This window comes from Diceros bicornis, chromosome 38, assembly GCF_020826845.1.
Source record: "Diceros bicornis minor isolate mBicDic1 chromosome 38, mDicBic1.mat.cur, whole genome shotgun sequence".
Taxonomy (NCBI): domain Eukaryota; kingdom Metazoa; phylum Chordata; class Mammalia; order Perissodactyla; family Rhinocerotidae; genus Diceros; species Diceros bicornis.
In genome coordinates this window covers 10,865,274-10,892,176 of record NC_080777.1, presented here as the reverse complement: position 1 = coordinate 10,892,176, position 26,903 = coordinate 10,865,274, and the positions used below count along the sequence as shown (strand labels likewise).

Sequence of the window (26,903 nt, the reverse complement as noted above, 5' to 3'; positions counted from 1 at the left end):
CTAAGGTCCACGTTCAGCAGCAGCACCTTCCACGTGGAGGGGTGGTTTTCCCGTCGCATGTCCCCTGGTCGGCCACCTAGATAGAAAAGGCCAAGGGAGGCTTCTGCTAGCTCGCCTCCGTTGGGCTGACTGGCTCACCCTGCCACTGTGGGTCCTCAGGCTCTTCCTCCTCTTCCCCTGGGGGCCTGGGGACCACACTCTGGCTCTCTTCTTTGCACTAGACCCTCGAGGTATCTTCCTGCTGCTTGTGGGAGAAGCCGGCTTCTTGGAGGAGCCTTTCCGAGATGAGGCCCGGTCTGGACTGGAAGCTAAAGTTGCACTGGAGAATCTTCTAGCACCTTTCTTGGATTGCTCCTTTAGTAAGTCCAAGACCGTCTCTGCGAAACAAGCATTTCTTTAGTGAGAAATGTTAAGTCCTGGAAACTAGCTCTAGTTAAAGCACCACCCAGGAAACCTACGACTGCATGAGGGTTCTTTAATATAAGTTCTTTTGAAATTAATATTTTTTAATTCCCTTAACTGGCCTTGATCTAAATATACCACTTTTTTAATAGGGTCACTCCAGTGATACATGGCTCTGGAATACTTCCCTTAAGACAGTATCCCACTCCTAAAGTCTTTCCTGACTCCCCACCCTACCCCAAGGGAGACATCCTCACTCTAGAGGCCTTCTCAGGCCCCCAAACATCCTTCTATACCAGAACCTCGGAGCTGTATTTATTTCTTTATTGGCCTGCATTACCTACCCCTCTCTCATTTGACTCTGAACTCCTTCAGGTCAGATTCACTGCTGTATCCCCAGGGATCAGCACAGTGACTGCTACAAAGTCAATACTAAATGAATGATGCCAAATGAATGAATGAATACATGACAGTTGATTGAATGAATGAATAGAGGACAACAGGTCACAGGGGAAGCAGTTTGCCCCACTCACTCTGGCATGCAGAGGACATGTACAGACTGAGCCACAGTTACAGCCCTCATCCAGAGGATAAGCTTAGGTGAGAAACAAAGACCTCCCACCCCGGGAGCACTGCTTGCAGAGGGCACTGTGCCTGCCCCTCAACACCAAAGTCTGAGCCTAAGACAGAGATGGACTCACTGGCGAGTGGCCTGAACTGGACCCGCTTACTCTTGGTTTTCACCGGCACCGGCTTGTATTTGCACTTTCCTGGGGGTGCTCGCCTGAAAACAGATAGAAAAAGTGAGGACACAAGACTCCGAAGATGGAACCAGGAAATCAAGTTCGCCAGAAGGCATACATTCACAAGAATTGGGTTCAGCCCTCCCTTATCCATGGGGATGGGATAAATGTAGTGGGAAATATGTGATGAGCTCAGATGGAGAGGATAAATGACATGAGCAACACAGGGACATGGCGGGCCCTTAGGAGACAGTGTAAGGAGGGGGTTAGGGGCATGGGCGTGGTGACAGACAGAACTGGGTCCAAATCCCGGGGACCATGAGTAAGTAAACCTTGCTAAGTTTCAATTTCCACATCTATAAGATAGAAAAAGTAATACTACCCATGCTTGCAGGGAGATGGTGAGGATTAAATGACAGCTATGTACTTGGCACACCATAAGTGATTGATAAATCACTTTAAATAAATTTTTTAATGAGATTGAAAAAAAACACTTGGAACAGTGCCCAGCACATAACAAGTGCTGCACAGATGATGATGATGATGATGATGATATGATGATGATAATGATGTTGATAGTGTTGATGATATGATGATGATGATGATGATGATGTTGATGATGTTAATGATGACATGATGATGATGATATGATGATATGATGATGATAATGATGATGAGATGATGATGTTGATGTGGATGATGATGATGATGTGATGATGATGTGATGATGATGTTGATGATGATGATGAGATGATGATGATGATGGTGGTGGTGGTGATTCCTTTTCAAGAGAATCCCTTCAAGAACTTATGGCACAGCCCCTCACATAATGCCAGCCTCTCTGCCTCCTAGTATACTAATTCTTATACTGCTGTCCCGTGGGTGCATCTTCCAAAATAAAAGGGACCTTGGAGACCAAGAGCACTTCCACTATTCAGAGCAGAGCTGTAACTTTCCAGCCAGTCCCCACTGCCCCCTTCTCTGCATTGCTCCAACTTTGTCTCTTGTTGCTGTCATACCCATCCCAGGTGAAAAAAAAAGCAATTTCACTTATTTAATGAACACTTTTATAGTGCTTAGGCACCATACTAATGCTTTATAAATACAACTCACTGAATCCTCACCCTAACCCTATGAGGTAGGTGCTATTGTTATCCCCATTTTTCAGAGCGGAAACTGAGGCACACAAAGGTTAAGAAACAGATGCAAGGTCACACAGCTAGTCGGTGGCAAGGCCAAGATTCAAACCCAGGCTCCAGGGTCTACGACTCTAAAGGAAGGGCAGGAGGAAAAGACGAAAGGGGAAAGCAATCATACATAAATAAATGGATTGCTCCTCAGAATGCTGGGATGGGTGCGTTTAGTGCAAAGACAGGCTGGATAAGTAGGCAGAGCAGAATCTGGATCCACTGCTACAGAAGCTGAAAGAAAGTCTGTACAATTCAACATAATTATAACTAAATGAATGGGTGGTGCTGAAATGGTTTGACCCACAAAGAGAACTGAGTTCCTGTCCTCGGCCCTCTGTTACTAGCTGTACCTCGGGCAAGTGATTTAACTGATCTAGGCTCAGTTACCTTATCTGTAGGTTGAGGGTGCTAACCTGCCTCCCTGGGATTCTGTCAGCGTTAAATGAGAGCCTGCATGCGCCCTAGCACAGCGCCTGGTCCACAGCAAGAACTCAATCCATGTCAACTTGAGAGAACAGTGAATGAGTAAGGATGACTTCAGTGTGGAACAGGCTTTACAGATGCTTTATGACTGACCTCTCACGGCTGCTCCTGTGACAGAGGGGAGCTAAATTATCCCCCAACCAAATCAGGAAAGGAAAAGGGATTCACGCAGGAAACATGTTATTGGAAAGAACAGAACACCCCACTCAGGCGTTACCAGCAACTTGAAGCACGTTAAAGACTGTGGATTTGCTCCACCCCTAAGCACAAGAGACAGACCCAGTAGTGGAGACAGCCCAGTACCTACTTCACCCCTTGATGATCCTGTACCAGCTATCATGACAGCGCCCCAGGCACAGCCTCAGGGACTGAGCCTCTTCCAGGAACTTCTGAGAACACCTAAACCCAGAGCCCTGTTGCCAAATGGAGCTGAGCTGGGCCTGGCTCCTGAGCCCTGAGCAGCAACTGGACCTATTCGCCAAATGTCTTCTGAACACCACCCCAGATATGGGGAATGTAAGCCTCGTAGGTAGTTTTCCTCCACTGGTCTATCTTCAAGCTGATTCGTGGGGAGACTGTCTTGCTTTGAGATAAAGCCAGTGCACAGCCTAGAGCCCTCAAGATAGATAGATACACAGCATCATCCTCCCAGATGCAGGTACCAATCACACACTCAACAACCTCACAGATGGGAAGCCGTACAGTATCGTGGCTTTTGCCTGATCAGTGGGATGTTGGTCAGCCTCTGAGAGAGGTGGGCAGAGAAGCAGAAGTAAACAGCATAGAGTCCACTAAGTGAATAAATACTGCCGCTGAATTCCAGAAACGGTCAGGTGCAGAAACCTGACGGTTTAAGATATTTGCCAAGGACCTTGAGACCTCGACCAAACCCAGGGGACTGGGTGGCAGTACTTACTCAGGTGGTCAGAGGTGTACACCCATTGTCAGATGATCCCAGACAGAAGTTTCCAGAAGCATATTAAAAAAACAAAAACAAAACAGGAGCCACAGGTCCAGACTAGTCATCCTAGAAAGGCTCAAAATCCTCATTTCTAGCCACAAAGAGACCATCTCCCACATATTCCATAATTCCTATAGAGGCATAGTCTTACACATTTTTTTTTTTTTTTTTGCCCAATCTGCTTTTCATCTAAAGCAAAGATTTGCTTCATTGACAATTTCTGGTAATTCTTGGGGAGTGAGGACTGTTTTTATGACCTGCCGTGAAAAGAACTGATAAAAATGCACCTGAGAAGAAAATAAGACCAAATCTCACCTTGATGGGTCAACAAATTTGTAAATAGATCCGTGTGGGGTGTAGGCACTTGGGTAAGAGGTGGCCAGGAAATAGAGCTCCCCTGAAAAACAGAAACAGGCAGTCAATAACAGGACGTGAGGGAGGGCTGAGACCCAGAGCCGCATACACCAAAATCACCCACATGTGGTTATGGCCCCGAAATGCAGTGAGCCCTCCCCAAATCCTGATGGACAGCTAGGCCTTCACTGGACTGTGAGCTCCTTAAGGAGAAAGTCCATCTTTGAGCCCCCGAAGACTAGCTCAGAGTGTGGCCCAGCAGAGGCACATTTCTGTTGATGTTCATTGAAGCCAACTGGCCTCTCCTTTATCATCTCTTTGCTCTCAGAAACCTCACCTCAATGAACCTCCATTTCCTTCCCCAACACTTTACTACTGAAAAGGATCCTCTGTGAAACACTGAAATAGGCCATTGACAGGGGGCGGTGCCTTGGGGACAGCCTTCCTGGCGTCAGGGCTGCTCTTGGGCAGAGTCTGGCTTGGGAAGACCTTGGCAAGTCCACTCCATAAAATTCAGCCAAGAACACTTAGTTTTGTTTGCCAGATGACTGGCATCCCAAAACTGCCTGTTTTCTCCCTCAAGAAGTCCACAGGCACAAAAAAACAAACCAACAGAGCCAGGGTTTCTGAGGTGCATTTATTAGTCACTTTCTATGGCCCCTTCCATAGTCCGTTATTTCCTCCTGCCCCCCACATCACTCTCCTCGATTTCCACCTTCTTCAGTCCTGGGGTTCCTTAGTTCCTGTGACCCTCCCCACTCTTCAGACTCTCCTCTTGGTCTTCTCCACACCCCACAGAAATCGCCTCCACCCACTCTCTCCTTCACCTCTTTTAGGAGGGGCCCCCGTTTCCTCCCAGTTCCTCCTGTTTGAACTCCAGAAAACCTCAGTCTTTTCTCACAGTAACTACCTCATTCCACCTCATTTTGCAGTGACCAGGGAGGGACAGTATAGTATAGAGCTTATGAGCCCAACTTCAGAGTTAGGTAAATCTGAGTTTGAACTCTGATAACACCAGTTCCTATCTGTGTTGTCCTGGGTGACCTCTCAAGGTGTAACCTTCATGTTGTTTATTCATTTGTCAAATGGGGATAATAACACTCACATGATTATTAGGTCTTCAACTGAAAGTGTTCCGTAATCAGTGGTTACTCTTACTTTGTTCTCTCTCTATGCTTAGGGGCTGCTGCTGTGACAGTTCTGTGAACCTGGCGTGATGTTTGTGCCGTTGCACCGAATCTAATCCACTTGCTGCCGTGTGCTCTACACATGCTCTCTCTCAACTTTATGGAAAGAAACATCTACCAAATTGCAAACTGGAGAAGCCTGGAGCTTTAGACAGCTCTGGGTATTTAAGCAATCTTCTTTGAACTTGTGGGGAACAGTGACCAATGTTTGCCTCGTGTTGAGTGTGAGGCTCACGGTCGTTGCAGAGCCGCACACACAGGGCAACAGCTGCCTGACAAAGTTTGCTTTTGTGTACAGTGGTCCCCCCTTATCCGCAGGGGATACATTCCAAGACCCCCCGTGGGTGCCTGAAACCGCGGACAGTACCGAACCCTATATACACTATGTTTTTTGCTATGCATACATACCTATGACAAAGTTTAATGTATAAATGAGGCACAGTAAGAGACTAACAACAATAACTAATAATAAAATAGAACAATTATAACAATATACTATAATAAAAGTTACTGTAGATCTTAGCAACCTCAGTATACAATTTTTTTTCTTTCTTTCTTACGTCAAGAACTTTCATCTTTTCACTTAAAGGAAGCACTTGACAGCTTCTCTTTGGCGTATCCGAATTGCCAACATCACTCCTTTTGTGCTTCGGGGCCATTATTGAGTAAAATAAGGGTTATTTGAACACAAGCACTGTGATACCATGACAGTGGACCTAATAACCGAGGCGGCTAATAAGTGACTAATGGGCGGGTAGTGTATACAGTGTGGATCCCTGGACAAAGGGATGATTCACATCCCGGGAGGGATGGAGCGGGACTGTGCAAGATTTTGTCACACTACTCAGAATGGCATGTAATTTAAAACTTATGAATTGTTTATTTCTGGAATTTTCCATTTAATATTTTTAGGCCATGGATAAAAGAGCACAACTGTATCCTGACAAACTAACTATATTTATAATCTTCCCCTAGTAAGGGGTCTGAGGAGTTAGGACACACCCTACTCTAGAGCCTACTCTGATTGGAAACTCCAGGCACCATTAGAGCTGATTCAACCATTAGATAAATGAGGTGTATGCTAAGTGTCTGCATGTACACAGGTCGCCCTTGTACAGGGGCCACGGCAAAGAATTCCTGGTCTAAAAGGAGAATTGAAAACCCTGCATTGCTGCATATTCCCTACACATGACTACACTTTATGTAAATTGTACATCCTAAACATGCCATAGACTTCCCATTGCATTTTTAGGGGAAAACAATGCAAGAAATGAATTTCATCTGTAGCATCCAACTGACATTTTTAAAAATATATTTTAAGGCAAAACACACACACAGACATACACACACACCCAAAAACTATAATCTGCCATGTAAAGCAACATGCATGCAATGTGAATTTACTGCAAGTATTATTACTTCGAGCAGCCCTCTTGAGAATGTGCTTCAGTAACTGACATTCAGAAATCCAACCCATCAGAACCCAGTAATGGGCAGCCCCACACCCACCACTCTCTCTGCAGTCATTTATTTACACCAGCTGTCAGCTAGAAGAACTCAGGAAATGAGCTGTAGCAATAGTGGAGGCAGAGTTCTCCGGTGCAATTAAAAATGACTTATCTAACACTGGTGACTGGTAATAAAATAATGAAATCATACTCAGATCTAATATGTCTGTAAGTGGAAAAGACTATGACACAAACAGAAAATCTGAACCACTCTGTGCAGAAATACAAAAGCAAGCAACTCTGGAAGAAAATAACTTGCCTTGGGGACAGCCTTCCTGGTGTCAGGGCTGCTCTTGGGCAGAGTCTGGCTTGGGAAGACCTTGGCAAGTCCACTCCATAAAATTCAGCCAAAGACACTTAGTTTTGCTTGCCAGATGACTGGTATTCCAAAACTGCCTGTTTTCTCCTGCAAGAAGTCCACAGGCACAAAAAAACAAACCAACAGAGCCAGGGTTTCTGTGGTGGAAAGAAGCAAGCCACAGAAGAAGCCCAGGGTCCCTGGGCAGCCCTGCCTCCAGGGGGCTCCAGCCTCCTTGGGGCAGCAGTCTCTGGGAGCTCCAGCAGGGGTGAGGCCCCACCAGGCCTGTGGCTCTCACATCATCCACTTTCCACTGAGCATCATCCTGCCAAATGTGGTTCTCTCCTTTTTTACATGTTTGGACTTCGAATTTGGAACTCACAGAGACTCTTCCCTATGAAGAATAGTTGAATTTTCCAAAATACCCTCTGCTCCTCTAAAATAGTCATCTCAAACTGCCTATTCATAAGCTAGCTGAGAGGAACGCATCCAGGAGCTGGCTGGATTTCTTTAAGTGCTACTCAAAGGTCTTGTACAGTACCCCCCATGGCTCAGAGTGGAAAGAAACCAAATATGTAGGAAATCTTTGAGGTTCTGGTTTACACTTATAGAGAATCCTAGGTCTGGAGGAGACCCTGAGAGGTCAACCCTGAGAGGTCAGTTTATTCTCTTCCTTGCCTCCAGGCGTGGCCAGATGCAGTGCCCAATACTGAAAAGACAGCAGGCCCTTTCCTCACTTACATAAAACAAAATAAATTTTATCTTTCGAAAACGTAACAGGCAAAGCTGAAATTAAAAATCCACTTTCTGATTATAAAATTTTGAGAAATTTATTAGAGCTGTCTCTCTCTCTCTCTCTCTCTCTCTCGTATGTACACACATGCCTTTTTTTTGCTCCGTTCTGAGTAGCGTGATAAAATCTCGCACAGTCCCGCTCTGTCGCTCGTGGACGTGAATGGCTTTAACATACGCCTAATCTGTATAGTAAGTAGTCTCCCGCTGTCTACACTTTTCTCAGATCTCTTAAGAAAGAAAGTCTCCCTTGTTCATTCACAGCCATTGGAACCCTCGGCAGGGTCAGGAAAGAGCCCAATCCAGCTAGTGGCTGATCATCAGAGGTGCTCTCTCCCAGGCGACACCAGCAGGATAAATACCCACCATCCATTTGGTCTGCCCCACTACTGGCCCTGTCCACGTTCCTATAATTGCAGACTAGAATAAAATCAGGAAGGAGGGGGCACATGCACCTCCCTCATACCTAAAGGATTGAAAAGACCCAAGTGTAGACATTGATTGAAAAGACCCAAGTGTAGACCACAATGAGGTAAGCAGCTCAACCAAGAGAGGTAGATTGGCATATTCAATCTGTTTCCTCATTGGTGAAACGAGCATAATAATTACATCATGGGGGTGTTGTGATTACTTAGAACAGTATCCTGTACATTATAAAAGGTGACTAAATGATAGTGAAAATAGAAGTGGTAGTTGCTACTTAAATAACAATAATAATGATAATAAATGTTCAGTTCACAATGCCTGTGATTATCTAAGTTCCAGTAAGCAGAAACAGAATAACTTTGTAAGTTTGTTACCTGCTTCGTCTTCAGCAAAGGAGATGATAAACTTGCTGTAGGTGCTGATCAGCCCTGGGAAAGCACAAGACTCAGTGTTGCCCAGGCAAATGTCTTGTTTCTTCCATTTCTTGGTTTTTCTATCTTCCTGCAAAGCCATAAGTCGACTAGATGAAAAATAAAACCTTATATTTTAGGAATCCATATTTCCACCTTGCAGGATATTTTTCTTCCTAGAATCAGGGAATCCTAGAGTACTAGGACTGGCTCTCCCATAGGAGATTAATAACTACCCTCTTCCAAGAATCGAAAAAGCTGCTTTAGCGGTACCTCAGTCACCCACTTGTCCCAGACAGCTAAGTTCATTTTCTATTATAAGAGGAGTTTGATGCCCTGTGAAGGTTGCACCACTATAAAAGACTAATGTAATTTTTATTATTTGTGTGACCTTTGGCTATTTGCTCAACATCTCTAAGTTTCAGTTTTCTCATCTGTAAAATGGGGAATGGTAATGGAATTTACCATGGGAGAGACTTGTGAAAGTTGAATAAAATGATATACATAAATACATCACATGTGCCTAGCATAGAATGAGGGCTCTAAAACCCACAGCTATTTTTATTATTATGTCTGTATACAAACAGATAGACGCTTCATATCCTTCTGTCATCCATCTGAACTAAAGCAGGTTTTTAGAAGAAAAAAGAAAGGAAGTTGGGCAAACCAGAGGTATCACCTGAAAAGTTTTATGGAAACAGGAGATTCCCAACTGCAGGTGATTCTAATAAATATGCTTCAATTAAACCCCAGGGATCTAACAAGTGATGATAAAGGAACTGGCCAATTAACAACTCGACCCCATCTCCATAACCAAGAATTGCAGCATAAAAATATTAACATCCTTTCTAACTAAGATGGGGCAACAGGGAACAGATTTACCAAAGCAGGCAAAGACCTAGACAAAATAGAATGATAATAGTTTAAAAGACACTGGAGATCAGACAATGGAGGACTGTGTTCCCTAAGATATGGGAAACAAACAAGGTAAGCTGCACAATTGTCCCAGCTTATTACCTTGAGAGAGTTTCCAGCTCAGGGAGGGAAAACAGGCAGAGCCTAAAAGACTCCTTGAGTTGAAAAGACAGAGATGAGAGTCCAGGAAGACCACTGCAGGAAGAGTCTGCAGGACAGATGTTGGAGAGAAGAGAGCTGCACAGAGAATGGACCCCCGAGATCTGGAGAGTGTCTCCCTCAAGTATCCGTCAGCATACTTAACAGCAGATATATGTGAGGAAACTACTGTGAACAAAGGAAAGAATTAGAAAGAAAAGTACCTGGCACTTACTCAGGGTCAGGAACAGTGTGAGCATAATTCACAGGACATTGGGTAGAGTTCTCAGGAAAGTCTTGCCTCAATATTGAGGAATAGATAGCTCTGGAATAAGCACCATATTGGTCCTGCATAACAAATATTAACAGCAAGACGTGAAAGGCTCCAACTATTTCCAAGTAACTTAACTGTGTCCCAGAACAAAGTTCAAGAATATTTATAGGAATACAAAAAATATTCAGCACCCACAAAGTCAAATTCACAATGTCTGACATCCAATCTAAAATTACTAGGCAGGTGCAGAAGGAGGAAAATATAACCCATAATAAAGAGAAAAATCAATTAATCAAAACTGACACAGAATTGACATAGGCAGACAAGAACATTAAAACAGTGATTATTACTATATTCCATATGTTCAAAAAGTTAAGTAGAGACTTGGGAGATACAAAAGAACCCAAATCAAGTTTCTAGAGATGAAAAATACATCTGAGATTTTAAAAAAACACTGGATGGAATGAATAGCAGATTAGACATTGCAGAAAAAGAGATTCATGAACTGAAGACATAGCAATAGACTATCCAAAATGAAACACAGAGAAAAAATTTTAAACAAGAATAATCATCAGTAAGCTGTGGGAAAACTTTAAGTGGCCCAATATACATGTAATTGGAGTATCTCAATGAGAGGAGAGAGAGGGAGTGGGGAAATAGAAAAAATATTTGAAAAAATAACAGCCAAAAATTTTCCAGATTTGATGAAATTCATAAACTCATAGATCCAATAAGTTCAACCAAACCCAAGGGCAGGAAACATGAAGATAACTACACCAAGGATATCACAATGAAATTGCACAAAACCAATGATAAAGAGAAAACCTTAAAAGCAGCCAGAGAAAAAATGACACATTAAATATGGAGGAACAAATATAAGGATGACCACAGATTTCTCATTGGAAATGATGCAAAAGAGAAGAGAGTGAATAACATTTTTAAAGAATTAAAGAAAGAACATGTCAACATAGACTTCTACATTGAGCAAAAATATCTTTAAAAAATGAAGGAAAAATAAAGATGCAAAAGTGGAAAGAATTCATCACCAGTAGGCCCATTTTTCAAAAAATGTTAAAGGAAGCTCTTCAAGCAAAAGAAATGATATCAGAAGGAAATATGCATCTACACAAAGGAATGAAGAGTACTGGGAATGGTTGTATTCATTTCTTATTGCCGCTGTAATGCATTACCACAACTTGGTGCCTTGAAACAACATACATTTACTCTCTTACAGTTTTCGAGGCCAAAATTTTGCAATGGGTTCCACTAGGCCAAAATCAAGGTGTTGGCAGGGCTGTGCTCCCATCAGAGGCTCTAGAGGACAACCTGTTTCCTTGCCTTTTCTGGCTTCTGGAGGCTGTCTTCATTTCTTGGCTCATGGTCCCAAATCACATTGCCTTCTCTCACTGCTTCCATTGTCACATTGCCTTCTATCTCTTCTGTCTTCAAATTTCCCTCTACTTTCTTCTTCTAAGGATACTTGTGATTACATTTAGGACCCACCTAGATAATCCAGGACAATCTCCCAAATCATATACAGTATGTTTTGTGACCACAATCAAACTAATTAGAAATCAAACTAAATAGCAGAAAGATCTTCGGAAATCTTCAGATATTTGGAAACCAAAGAACATACTTCAAAATAACTCATGCAACAAAGAAATTAAAAGAGAAATTAGAAAATGTTTTTAACTAAATGAAAATGAAAACACAATATGTCAAAATTTATGAGATGCTGTTAAAGCAGTACTTGAGGGGAAATTTATAGCACTAAACATATATATTAGAAAAGACGACAGGTCTCAAATCAATGACCTCAGCTTCCAACTTGAGAAACTAGAAATAGAAGAGCAAATTAAACGCAAAGCAAAAAGGAAGGAAAAAGAGTATAAATCAATGAAATAGAAAATAGAAAAATAATAGGAAAAAAGTCAATGAATCCAAAAGCTAGTTTTTGAGAAGATCAATAAGGTTGATAAACCTCTAGCCAGACTGACAAGAAAAAAAAGAAAGAGAGAGACAGAAGACACAAAGTACCAATATCTGGAATAAGAAAAGTGACATCACTATAGTTCCCACAGTTATTAAAAGGATAATAAGGGAATAGTATGAACAACTTGATGCCAATAAATTTGACAACTTACATAAACTGGACAAATTCCTTGAAAGATACAGACTACCATGGCTCACTTAGAAAGAAAGAAATAAACCGAATAGCCTATAACTATTAAAGAAATCGAATTTGTAGTTAAAAGTCCCCATAAGGAAAATTTCAGAGGCTTTCTGGTTTCCACCCCAGCATGTAAGAAGCTTGGAAGTCACCACTTCATAATGAAAAATCAACAACTCTTCTTAGATCTGTAAGAGAAGCAAGGTCACAGGGCAAACCACTGCCACCAAAATTGGAGAGACAGACAGGCAGATACAGAGAATCACAACTTGCAGAAAAGCATGAGCAGAAACCCACAGGGGAATCAGTGCCATGGCTGGAAAACCTAAACTGTAATTGACAAATTGCTGGAAGCTCAGTGTGGACAAGTCTGAGAGTTAAAAGCTCCAGGGGTGCCCAGTCATAGGGATCCCCACACTTCTGTGACTTTCACCTCCACGAGCTGGACCAGGTTCCCACAGTAAATATCAGAGAAAAATCCCCTCTTGCTTCCCTCATAGGGGAGGGGGACAGGAACCATTTTGGAATATGCCAGTGCTTTCTGTTCTTCTTAACAAGCGTCTGCCCTCAGAAGAGACTATTTAACTAGAGACTAACCTGCTGGGATTTTATCAGAGCCTAATGGGCTTGGAGAAGGAAAACACCCAACTCTAGCCCACTCAGGCCACCCTGCCCCACCTAAGTGCGTATGGGTGGGGGGAGAATAACCGAAAAACACTTGTGAAGCTCACAGTCCAGAGGCACAGGCTCACTAAAAGACTGAGACCTAATCATAGGACTATAGAACACTTCCCCTGCCCCCACACTTCGCCACCATGTTACCAAAATCCTCATTACAGCAGTTCCTTTTACCCGGTATATTATGCCTGGCAATCAAGAAAAAATAGAAGGCATACTGAAAGGCAAAAAACACAGTTTGAAGAGACAAAGCAAGCATCACAACCAGACTCAGACATGACAGGGATGTTGGAATTATCATACCGGGAATTTAAAACAACTATGATTAATATGCTAAGGGCTCTAACGGATAAAGTAGACAGTATGCAAGAACAGGTGAGCAATGTAAGCAGAGATACGTATATTCTAAGAACCAAAAAGAAATGCTAGAGATCGAAAACACTGTAACAGAAATGAAGAATGCCTTTCATGGGCTTATTAGTAGACTGAACATGGCTGAAGAAAGAATTTCTGAGCTTGAGGATATCTCAGTAGAAACCTCCAAAACTGAAAAGTAAAGAGAACAAAGACAGAAAAAAAACCCAAAATATCCAAGAACTGTGAGACAACTACAAAAGGTGTCACATAAGCATAATGTGAATATCAAAAGGAGGAGAAAAAGAGAAAAAAGCAGAAGAAATATTTTAAACAATAATTACTGAGAATTTCCCTAAATTGTCAGATACTAAACCACAGACCCAAGAAGCTCAGAGAATATCAGGTGGGATAAATGATTAAAAAACTCACACAGAGGCATATCATATTCAAACTACAGAAAATCAAAGATAAAGAAAAAAATCTCAGGGGTGGGCCCAGTGGTGCAAGTGGTTAAGTGCGTGCGCTCCGCTGTGGTGGCCCGGGGTTTGCCGGTTTGGATCCCGGGTGCACACCGATGCACCACTTGTCAAGCCACGCTGTGGCAGCGTCCCGTATAAAGTGGAGGAAGATGGGCACGGATGTTAGCCCAGGGCCAGTCTTCTTCAGCAAAAAGAAGAGGATTGGAGATGTTAGCTCAGGGCCAATCTTCCTCACAAAAAAGAAAAAAGAAATTTCTAAAGAAGCCAGAGGGGGAAAAAAAACTTTACCCACAGAGGAGCAAAGATAAGCATTAAATCAGACATCTCCTTGGAAATCATGCAACCAAGAAGAGTGGGGAGTGAAATATTTAAAGTGTTGAGAGAAAAAAAACCACCAACCTAAAATCTTGTACCGGGTGCAATTATACTTCAAAAATGAAGGAGAAACAAAGACTTTCTCAGACAAACAAAAATTGAGGGAATTTGTTGCCAGTAGATCTGTCTTGCAACAAATGTTACAAGAAGTTCTTTAGAGAGAAAGAAAATGATATAGGTCAGAAACCTGAATCTAGATAATGAAGAAGAGCATCAAAGAAGGAATAAGTGAAGGTAAAATTAAAACTTTTGTTTTTCGGGCCACTCCTGTGGCTTAGCAGTTAAGTGCGTGCGCTCTGCTGCTGGCGGCCTGGGTTCGGATCCCAGGCGAGCACCGATGCACCACTTCTCCGGCCATGCTGAGGCCGCATCCCACATACAGCAACTAGAGGGATGTGCAGCTATGACATGCAACTATCTACTGGGGCTTTGGGGGAAAAATCAATAAATGAATAAAAATTATTAAAAAAAAAAACTTTTGTTTTTCTTACTCTCGATTGATCTAACGGCTAACAGTTTGTTCAATATAATAATAGCAACAATGTATTTGATTATGTATGCTTACGCATATAATTATATATTATAGATAATTGTATAATATAAATATAGTATAATTATAATTATTAATGTATTATATAATAATTATTAATACAATAATAGATTACAATGCTATATAAATTATTATATATTATATATATACTTATGTATGCTTATATATAAGTGAAATGAATGACAACAATGATACAAGGGACAGGAGGCAGGAAGTGGGATTATTTTCTTACTATAAGGTACTCACTACTCATGAAGTGGTATAATGTTATTTGAAAGTGGACTTGGATTACTTGTAAATGTATATTGTGAACTCTAGGGCAACCACTAAAAAAAGTTTTAAAAAAATAGTATAATTCATATGCTAAGAAAGGAGAGAAAATGGAATTGTATATAGTGCTCAATTAAATCCACAAAAGGCAGAAAAAGAGTGGAAGACAAAAACAGGAACAAAGAACAAGGTCAACAAATAGAAAACAATAATGAATATGGTAGATATTAATCCAACTATATCAATAATCACCTTGAATGTCAATGGTCTAAATGCACCAGTTAGAAGACAGAGATTGTCAGAGTGGATCAAAAAACAAGACCCAACTATACGTTGTCTACAAGAAAATGTCAGGCCTAGATGGCTTCATTTGGAATGAAGAAACACATAAGGAAGAAATTTTACACAAACTATTCCAGATAATTGAAGAAGAGGCTCTCCAACTCATTCTGTAAAGCCCGAATTAACCTGATGCCAAAATCTGACAAAGATATTACAAGAAAGAAAAACTATAGCTCACTATCCCTTCATGAACATAGATGCAAAAAGATCCAAACAACACATTAGCAAATTGAATCCAACAATATAGTAATACGAAAATAATATGTTAATCAAATACATCATGACCAAGTGGTGTTTATCCCAGGAATGCAAGATTGCTTCAATGATAAAGGTTTAATATGAAACAAAAAGTCTGTAAAAAGATAATAAAAGGCTTCCAAAAATTCAGGAAAAGAAAAAGTAACTATATTCATAGACGAAATGATCTTCTACGTAGAAAATCCAATAGAATCTACAAAAAAAGTCACTAGAACTAATAAAGAGTTCAACAAGGTTGCTGGATATAAGCTCATATATATATATGTATAGTATATACAAAAATATAATATCAATTCACAACCAGAAATTGTTCAAGAAATTTAACAAACAGAAATTTGTTAAATTGTTAGTTTAACAAACTAACATTTACCATAGCATTAAACACTGTGAAATACTTAGATGTGCAAGACGTCTCCACTGAAAACTGCAAAACATTGTAGCAGTTTTATTCACAATATCCCAAAACTAGGAACAGCCAAAATGTCCATCAACAGGGAAATAGATGAATAAATTGTGGCATATTCATGCAATTGAATATTACAAAACAATAAAGGAGACAAACTACTGATACATGCAACAACATTGATGAATTTCACAGACATTATTGAATGAAAGAAGCCATACACAAAAAAAGAGTACATACTACATAATTTCATTTATGGAGAGTTCTAGAAGCAAAACTAACCTGTGATGAGAGTGGTTATCTCTGGCTAGTGTGTGTGTGTGCGTCTGTGTATGTCTGTGTGTAAGAATGTGTAAGAATGGGGTGGTATTGACAGGCAATAGGCAAGAAGGAACCTTCTAGAGTGATGGAAATGTTCTGCATGTTGATACGGTTGGTGGCAATATGAGTGTATACATTAGTTAAACATTATCCAACTGTGCTCTTAAGAGATTGCATTTCACCATATGTAATTTATACCTCAATAAAAATGTTAAAATAAAAAAGAGAGAGGGGAAATCAACCCTTCCTTACCCACTCATGAAGTCCCCAAAGATGTAGAGGCCATTGAGATTTGGGGATTCACACCCCCGGTAGACATAACCTCCAGTGACTGACTTCCCCACTGTGTGGCCATAAGCATAGATTGGCAGAATGTCATCTGTCCAGGAACAAAGAAAAAGAGTGAGTGTCTTGGCTAAAAATTGGGAGCTTTGAGGAGGAAGAAGGGGGCTTTTTAATGTAGTTGCCTGATGGAGTGAAGAACATTTTATCTCTTGGTCTTTGGTAGGACAGGTAGCCAAGTGAGTTATAAATAAAAAATCGTTTATTTTTCTCAATGGACCAGCCATGATATTTGTGAGCTTCCCATTTGACTGGCCTCTGCCAGCAGAGAGGAAGCCGAAATTCCCCCATCTGTGAGTCAGTGATCTGGAAATCCACACACCTAAATTTTTCCCTTTAGGTTGATATGGCAGATACTGAGGTTTAAGTATTTGGAATATTGTGAGGGTCTGTAAGACTGCTTTGTAATTTAGAGGACAAAAAAAGGCTAAGCAATGGCGATAAAGTCAGAAAATTGGAATTTTAAGCCAAGTGGAGTTTCTAAAGCATGCCTTGATTATTGATGTTTAGGGATTGTGCTATTACTTGACTATATATAGAATATCATTTCAGTGGGCTATCCCAATTGGGAAATAAATAAAAACATACAGCCACCAATTTTCCTCTGCCAGCTGGTTCTTAGAATAGTATACCTAAAAATCACATGGGTAATTTATTTAAAATATAGATTCTTAGGTCAATCCCACTCCCCTAATCCACCCAAGATTCAAATCCATTAGGTTAACAAGAATTCAAGGTGTTTCAGGTGCCAGTGGCTGGAGGACCACCCTGAGAAGCACTGTCACATAGGACACAAATAAAAGCACTTAAACACCCACAGGGTAGGACTCTCCCACATTTTATTCCCCCACCTCCACCTCCAACCCACTCAACTCATTCAAGAAATCACCCAGAGAGCTTGTTACTTACGCAAAGAAGCATTGTGACAAAGTTTTTGGTCGTAACATTCAAACCCTTCCTTGGCCCTCCAGCCATAGTTCCCGCCTTTAACAATGATGTCAATTTCTTCAAACCTGTTCTGTCCCACGTCCCCACAGAACATCCGGCCTCGACCCTGGCGCGTGATGCGGTCCCCTCGGTCCACGGCACAGCGCCACATGTTTCGGACCCCATAGGCATAGATGGCGGGGTGGGCCCCTGGCTCAGAAATGAATGGATTATCCAGGGGAACTCGGTACCGCTTGCCATCCGAGCCCGCCCTATTCACATCGATCCTTAGTACTTTTCCCAGCAAGGAACTTCTGAAAGAAAGAAGGCCAAGGAACAGGCACAGGATAAATCACCAGAAGTGGAATTACTGGATCATAGGCTAGTTCTATTTTTAATTTTTTGAAGAATCTCCATACTGTTTTCCATAGCAACTGCACTATTTTGCATTCCCACCAACAGTACACAAAGGTTCAAATTTCTCCACATCCTGCCAATACTTGATGTGTTTTGGGTTTTTTTGGTAATAGCCATCCTAACAGGTGTGAGGTGATATCTGATGGTGGTTTTGATTTGCATTTCCCTGATGATTAGTGACACTGACCATCTTTTCATACACCTGTTGGCCATTTGGATGCAAGATGAGTAAGTTCTAGAGATCTGCTGTACAACGTTGTCCCTATAATTAACAATATTGTATTGTACACTTAAATTTTTTTAAGAGGGTAAATCTCATGATAAGTATTCTAATTAAAAGAAAACAAAATAGCACAGGACCTGAGGAGACTGCTCAGGAGGGCCAATCTCAAGCAACTTCCAAGAATCATGTGGGGAGACATGACATATATGTATACACACACACACACACACACACACACACACACAGACAATATATACATATATATAAGATGTCAAGACTTCCCAATTTTTGCCTCCAAGAGAACCACTAGGCAAAACTTTGATGCTGTCCCGGCCCATGTAACCCTGAGCAAGTTGCAGCCTCAATTTTTTTTATAATGGGATGGTTTCTCTCAAGTTTGGTCTAATACTACGAGTTTTTGAAAGAAGCCGAGTTCTGTTCTTCCTCATACAGCAATGCGGTCAGTAGAAAGAACAGAGGCTTTTGAGAGGCTCTGCCAATGACCGTGGTCTCTGGGCCTCAGTTTCCTCCTCTGTAAAGCAGGAGAGAATAACACTGCCTCTCAGTGTGGTTGTGACATAAAGATTAAATGAGTTATTGTGTACAGAGCATGTAATGGAATTCCCGACACACAGTAGGCATTTGACGAATGTTAGCTCTTCATTATTATCAACTTTAATATTTTTCTTACTAGGGATAATGGGAGCCAAGTGCTTGCTGGGCGCAAAGGGCAGAAGGGTCACATGACCTTTATCTAGGCAACGCAGCCTCAGTGGGCTCCACGCCAGATTGTCTGAGTTTGAATTCTGGTTCTGCCACTTACTTGCTGTGTGACCTTGGACAAGTGACTTTATTCCTCTCTGCCTCTGTCTTCTTGTCTGCAAAATGGCTATCATAATACCTACACTTCATAGGATTCATTCATCCCACATGTATTTATGAAGGGACTCCCTGTGCTGGACACTATTCTAGGTGCAGGGGATACATCAGTTAACAAGATAGATAAACATTCTTGCCCTCATGAGTTGTTAGAATTATAGTCTTGAATACACATAAGGTATTTAGAACAGCACCCGACACACAGTAAGCACCCCAGACATATTAGCTCTTATTGACTAACTTCTCATGTGTTTCCAGGGCCTGGCATGGTGTCTGGAACACAGTGCTCAATAATATTGCTGAGCTGAATTGAATTGGACGGTCAGATCTCGGTGTGGTAAATAATGGCCTGCTAACATATATTAAACATTCTGAATTCATCTCTACATAGGCCTCTGAGAGTTACATTGAGCATCTATAATATTAATTACCAAAACATACTGCCTGAAATGCATAGGACAAAAAACCAAATGCTCCTCCCACTTGCCTCAACAGAGGGGGCTACGCTTTACAGTAAGTGATTTGGGTTTGACCCTCTGCAGACCCCATCTCAGCAAAAACGTCGCACCAGGGGCTCACCCTAAAGGGACAGGGGCCCAGCCCCCATCCAGCTTACTTGTTCTGAGCATTTCCAAACTTGCCGAAGGGATCCCCAGCCTGTCCTCCATCCCCAGTGAATATGTACATATAGCCATCCAAGCCAAAGAGAAGTTGTCCACCATTATGATTTGAGGCTGGTTCTTCTATCTCCAAGATAACCCTGGAAGGAAAAAAAATCCATGCGTGAGGTTTTGATACAAGCTGAAGCGGCATCCTCTTGAGACACTCAGAAATGACTGGTCCAAGCTAGGTAGGACCTGCTTCAGAGTTTCCAAAGATCACAAAGCAGGTAGCTTTGAGGCTTTGAGGCATCCCTTGTTTCCTAGTATGACTCCTTGATGGATTGTTTTTCTTTCATATCATAACTTCATGAGCTGGAGACACAGCCAGGGTAAGAATCATCCCTTCCTTGGCCTTGCTCTCTGCTCTGCAAGAACTCTCAATCCCTTCCTTTGAGCAAACCAGCAGGGGCTAGTCTATCAGTTCTTCATGCTCTTTTCATTCCTTCATCCTGTCTATATGGGAAAAGAGAGATAAGGCAGAAAAGAAAAGAGGGAAAGAAGGTAGAACAGAAAACTGGAAAGAGTATGAGCTCAGGGTCAGTTAGAGCTGAGTCCTTCATCTGACTGTGCATCAGTAGCTTTATGGCCTTGTGCCACAGCCTCCTGGGAGGATGAGAATTCCCACGTTCAAGGTAAAGGGCCTGGGATCTAATGACCATACAATAATCAGAGGCTGCTATTATGTTTAATATATTGATATTATCTATAATCATTTCCCAAACTCTTATGGCCACTGACCTTTGCTTACCTTCTGTAAAACCAAGCAAGCATGGCTCCAGTTAGGTAACTGTAAGGTGATGGCTATACCCCATGAAGACCTTTGACTCAAAAGTCTAACTTGGCTGTCCTCATTAATCAGCAATGACTCCTTTGTCAACATTATGTGCTGATGGCTCTAAAACCAGGAAAGGTCCCCTATATCATCTCAGAGAAATGATTGGCATTATTTTGGAGCACAGTACAGAGTTCTCTTGCGTATGGCTCACCTCTCTGATTTTGGGTCAGCTTTGTTAGGATCAGCCCGAGAAACCTTCATCTCACTAATCCGGATCTTTTCTACCTTCTTCTTGCCCAGGCATGAATAATAAATATAGAACTTGCGGTTACGGCGGAATTTGGGATGAAAAGCCAGCCCCAAGAAGCCTCTCTCATCCCCAATCCATGGAGTGGTCAACACGATGCTCTTGAGGTCCAGGAAGGGTTGTTCCAGGCGACTCCCGTCAGGCAGATAGACCCACACCACCCCCACCTGCTCGGCCACGAAGAAGCGATGGGTGCCATCCCCAGCATGGACCATGGAAACAGGATTCTTCAGCCCATTGGCCACCTCGGTCAGGCAGAGCTGCAGGCAACCCTGATGGTCCTCGGCCACCACACCCAGGTTGCGATTGAGATGGTCATTCCTCAGGATGTTAGGGAAGCAATAGTCCTTGTCAGGAAGGTTGAGGAGGTGGCAGAAGTGGGCACCAGTCTTTTCCTGGGACCCCTGGAGGCGACGGTCATTGGTGAGCAGGGAGATGGCGGAGTGGCAGTTAGAGTGGAATGCAGAGCAGTAGTCAGAGCAGAGGCCAGGAAGGTTCCGGAGGGGCGTCCGAGGGTTCTCAGCATCATAGAGGTGGGCCGCATAGGGCGAGCACTCCTAGAAAAGAGAAGGAGTTTCAATCTCAGTGGTCAGACTAGTCACAATGGGACTGGTCCCAATTTTTGAGAAGACGAAGGAAAAATGGTCTGGGAAAGAATCAGCGTTCTGGAGTTTCTATTACCAACTACTGGTAAAGCTCTTCTCTGGGACCCAGATTTTCTACCCAGGAAGGCAGAAAGAGGTGGGGCGGAATCTCTCATATTCACTATACAGCTCTACCATTTTAACTTAGTTCTTGACACACAAAGTTTTATTAAATGGTGGATTTTTTTGAAGAGATAGTAGGTACCAAATTTCTCTATCTTTCCCTTTATCAAATCTTACAGATACAGATCTGTAAGATTTTATTTCTTTATACAAATCTGAAACAATCTGGCAGAAGTTTCACATTTATTAAATCTGAGTGTTAATTATTTAATTTTCTGTGCTTTTTTATATATTTGAAATATTTTACAATTTAAAAATAAAAATTATCCAAATGGAAGTGAACTTCTCACTGTTTGCAGATGACGTGATTTTATATATAGAAAACCCTAAAGAATCCATCAGAAAACTATTAGAAATAATCAACAACTACAGCAAAGTTGCAGGGTACAAAATGAACTTACAAAAATTAGTTGCATTTCTATACTCTAAGAACCAACTAACAGAAAGAGAACTCAAGAATACAATCCCATTTACAATTGCAACAAAAAGAATAAAATATCTAGGAATAAATTTAACCAAGGAGGTGAAAGACCTATACAATGAAAACTGTAAGACATTATTGAAAGAAATTGATGATGACATAAAGAAATGGAAAGATATTCCATGCACGTGGATTGAAAGAATAAACACAGTTAAAATGTCCATAGTACCTAAAGCAATCTACAGATTCAATGCAATCCCAGTCAGAATCCCAATGACATTCTTCACGGAAATAGAACAAAGGATCCTAAAATTCATATGGGGCAACAAAAGACCTTGAACAGGTAAAGCAATCCTGAGAAAAAAGAACAAAGCTGGAGGCATCACAATCCCTGACTTCAAAATATACTACAAAGCTATAGTAATTAAAACAGCATGGTACTGGTACAAAAACAGACACACAGATCAATGGAACAGAATTGAAAGCCCAGAAGTAAAATTGCACATATATGGACAGCTGATCTTTGACAAAGGAGCTAAGAACATACAATGGAGAAAGGAAAGCTTCTTCAATAAATGGTTTTGGGAAAACTGGACAGCTACATGCAAAAGAATGAAAATAGACCATTATCTTTCACCATACACAAAAATTAACTCAAACTGGATTAAAGACTTGAAGGTAAGACGTGAAACCATAAAACTCCTAGAAGAAAATACAGGCAGTACACTCATTGACATTGGTCCTAGAAGGATCCTTTTGAATACCATATCTACTCGGGAAAAGCAAACAGAAGAAAAAATAAACAAATGGGACTTCATCAGACCAAAGAGCTTCTGCAAGGCAAAGGAAACCATGAACAAAATGAAAAGACAACCCACCAACTGGGAGAAAATGTTTGCAAATCATATATCTGACAAGGAATTAATCTCCAAAATATATAAAGAACTCATACAACTCAACAACAAGAAAACAAACAACCCCAGGGCCAGCCTGGTGGCATAGTGGTTAAGTTCACGCACTCTGCTTCCGCTGCCTGGGGTTTGTGGGTTCGGATCCCAGGCGCGGACATACGCACTGCTTATCAAGCCATGCTGTGGCGGCAACCCACATATAAAGTAGAGGAAGATGGGCACAGATGTCAGCCCAGGGCCAATCTTTCTCAGCAAAAAGAGGAGGATAGGCCACAGATGTTAACTCAGGGCTAATCTTCCTTACCAAAAAAAAAAAAAAAAAAAAATCAAAAAATGGGCCGAGGATATGAACAAGCATTTTTCCAAAGAAGATATATGAATGGCCAACAGGCAAATGAAAAGATGTTCAACATCACTAATCATCAGGAAAATACAAATCAAAAATACAATGAGATATCACCTTACACCTGTTAGAATGGCTATAATTACCAAGACAAAAAACAACAAATGTCAGAAAGGATGTGGAGAAAAGGGAACCCTCACACACTGCTGGTGGGAGTGCGAACTGGTGCAGCCACTACGAAAAATAGTATGGAGATTCCTCAAAAAATTAAAAATAGAAATACCATACGACCTAGCTATTCCACTACTGGATATTTATCCAAAGAACTTGAAATCAAAAATTCAAAGAGACTTATGTACCCTTATGCTCATTGCATCATTGTTCACAATAGCCAAGATGTGCAGGCAACTCAAGTGTCTATCAACTGATGAACGGATAAAGATGTGGTATATGTATACAATGGAATACTACTCAGCCATAAAAAAAGGCAAAATCATCCCATTTGCAACAATATGGATGGACCTTGAGGGTATGATGTTAAGCGAAATAAGCCAGACAGAGAAAAACAAACACTGTATGACTTCACTCATATGTGGACGATAAACAAATACATAGACAAAGAGAACAGATCAGTGGTTAACAGAGGGGAAGGCGGTTGGGGGGTCGGCATAAGGGGTAAAGGGGCACATGTATATGGTGACTGACAAATAATAATGTACAACTGAAATTTGTGTTATAAACTGTTATGACCTCAATAAAATAAAAGAGTCAAAACAGACTCACGGTGGATCAGTCCCAGAGATTAGGCATATGGTCATTTCTTCACATATTTATTTAAAATATTTAAGTGTTTAATATATACCAAGTGCCATGCTGGGAGCTACACAAACTTGGATTGTGGCTATAGGGCCACACGGCTGCTCTTTACCCAAACATACAAGGACTGTGTGCCCGAAGCAGCATCTGCTTCTCAGGCCTCCCTAAATTATAGCATTTTTTTGGAGGAAAATAGAATACTGGGGGTAGACAACCAACTCCCAATAGTGATGGAAGACAGAAGCAACTGAGATTAGGAAAGGAAGAAAGGCTGCTTTAAGAGTAGAGTTTGGGGCCGGGGAACAGAGCAGGGTCCACTGGTCCAGAACCCCCTTCTGATCAGACATCTCTCCCAGCCAGATGGCGGGCCAGCACAGGACTGTCTGTTCTCTCATCACTTGACAAAGGGACCTGCACCATTTCCCGGATGTATTTGAGTTCCCTGACCTCTCCTGTTGCAACCCTGGTTGCAGACGGCAGAGCAGGGAAGAGGGGAAGAAAGAGCACAGAGATTCCCAGCGTCTCCCCCTGGGCTGCCTTTTTCAGTTTAGGATACTTGTCCGAGCTGCTGTGAACTGCCCTGAGTCTCACCTCAGTGACTCCGTCCACTCCTGGGGAGGAGGAAGAAAAGAAGGGGGGCAACAGAAATAAGAGTGAAATACCAGGGAACACAAGGGGGCTGTGGAAATATAACCACCACCATGGCACACTCTTGCACAGCAATCCATTCTACTTAGCTCAGTAACTATCACTTCTCTCTCTTAGAAAACTAAGGCCCAGGGAGAGTGTCCACTCTGCTCCAGGCACTGCTCTCTGCTCTGCGGATGCAGCGAGCAAGACACACAGAGGCTCTGTTCTAACGGAGCTGAGGCTCGCCTGAGGTCAGAAAACCACGAAGTGAATGGGCCAGTGCTGTTGTGACTGTACTCTGGCAGGTGTGACCAGAACAGCACAGGACTTGGAGCCTGAGCCTCTGGATTTACGCCCTGGCATAGACCTTGGACAAGTGTTTTAAAACTCCTGATTCCTCGTCAGTAAAATGGGGGTCATCCTAACTGCCTGCAGAATCATTGGCGGAACACGTGTAGGGGAAGAGAAAGAGAGGTCCTTGTAAATTTTAATAAATAGACACGTATAGGTTATTCTGATTCCTCAAATCCCTAAAACAGGAGAGCTGCTGAATTTGGCTTTCTGAAACCTCACCCAATAGGGAAAGGAGGAGGGAGGAGACATTTTTACCAGGGGTATTTCAGAAATTAATAGTCTCAATGTTGCTCATAGGAGCCCAGCTTCTACCCAAATGTTTATCCCAGAGTTATTTCTCCAGGAAACTGCGAAGGAGTGATGCCCAAGGTGAGAAAGCACAGCCTAGGGCCATGTCACCTGGGGGGCCGGCTTCTGTGCCAGGCTTTGCTGTTTTCCCTGCATGGGGAGTTGGGTTGGCTAGCGTGCTCTGGAATAGTGGCAGCAGGAGAGCCAAGTCATTGCGCTGACATGCCCTGGAGGGTCCCAGATCAAAAGTCTGCCTGGACTTCCTGTGTCTCCCCCCAACACATCATTAGAGCTCTCCTCCCCATGGCAACCTCTTTCACCAGCTCTCCAATGCTGACTGTCCCCTGCACCCCTGAACCCCTCTTCCCACAAAGGCAGTGTGTGCAGCCTGCACCAGGCATAGGTTCAGGCTGAGCTCAACTGAGGTGACGCCTGCCAGGGATGTGGGTTTTGGCCGCTGGAGAGCCAGGAGAAGCAGAACTTCTGTGAGTCATTGCCACTCAGCGGCTTAACGTTCTCCCAGTCCAGCTCCGGAATGCTGGGGAGAGCCCCCCAACCTTTGCCACCACCATCATCACCCCAGAAAGCCCCGGCACAAATGACCCAGAGGAAGACTGGACCCCAGCAGATGCCACCACTCCCTCCACACACGCCGTAAACACCTCAGGTGTGTACTGTGCCCAGCTCTCAGAGCACTGCAGGGGGGACCCAGACAATAGCTGCTCTGAGAGCTTCAGGAATAATACCCATCTCATTCCCCCAGGGCCTGAGAAAGCAGCAGGGCCCACAGAACCCCAGAGGGAGAGCTTTGGGAAACCAGTGGAAACCAAACTCAGCACACCCTCGCCTCCGTGTGCCTGTCCAGAGCCCAAAGCAGCCACCGGTGAGCTTCTAAAGGACTGGATGCCCGAAGAGCAGCCCCCCAGGACCCATGCCATCCAGCGCAGCACCCCGACGATCTGCTGCAGCTGGAAGGCACTTTTCTAAGCCAGCTCCCCCACTTCCCTCCCCACAGGGTTATTTTTTATGCTCAGGCTTACCTGGCAAAGGATGTCTTTAATGTAACGGCCACACAGCTCATGTCCCCTCAGATCAAAGTAGTCCATGATGTCCTGGTACCGGGCAGCGATGCGGTGGTCCTTACGCTGGTCACAGCAGCCGAAGGACTGGTAGTCAGAGCAAAACTCGAGATGCAGGGGGGGCTTGAAGGGGGGCCCGTAATCCAGGCACTGGGGGTGTGCCTGCAGCAAACCCACCTGGCCCAAGAAGAATGTGAGGCAGAGGCAGAAAATGCAGGAAGAGGTAAGGAGCCAGGGGACCCGCCAGAGGGACCTGGGGGGACCACACCTAGGAATGGATTTTCTCAGCATCATGGCCTTGGGAACACTCAAGCTGCTGTGTTTGCTCAGGTCGACTTCCCTACTCTGCGTTAGTTCCCTCCCTCTCCCCCCACCCCACCCCTCCAGGGTTTTTTCTTCCTTCCTTCTCCTCCTCACTCTCACCAAGTTCACAGAGGTGATTTCTGAGCAGTGTCCCTTCTGTAGGCTGGGTGGCTAA

The 26,903-nt window shown here is 42.7% G+C and overlaps 1 protein-coding gene across 1 annotated transcript; it reads right to left on the bottom strand.

Moving 5' to 3' along the window:
• Nucleotides 1-26,716, bottom strand: HHIPL2 (HHIP like 2). Its single transcript, XM_058533922.1, has 9 exons — nucleotides 26,387-26,716; nucleotides 20,721-21,373; nucleotides 19,689-19,832; nucleotides 17,536-17,867; nucleotides 16,537-16,663; nucleotides 8,719-8,864; nucleotides 4,095-4,176; nucleotides 1,104-1,186; nucleotides 1-377 (listed from the first exon to the last, which is right to left on the bottom strand). The coding sequence occupies exons 1-9, from the start codon at nucleotides 26,714-26,716 to the stop codon at nucleotides 1-3; spliced, it is 2,274 nt and encodes a 757-aa protein (XP_058389905.1).
• Between the last annotated feature and the right edge of the window lie 187 nt (nucleotides 26,717-26,903).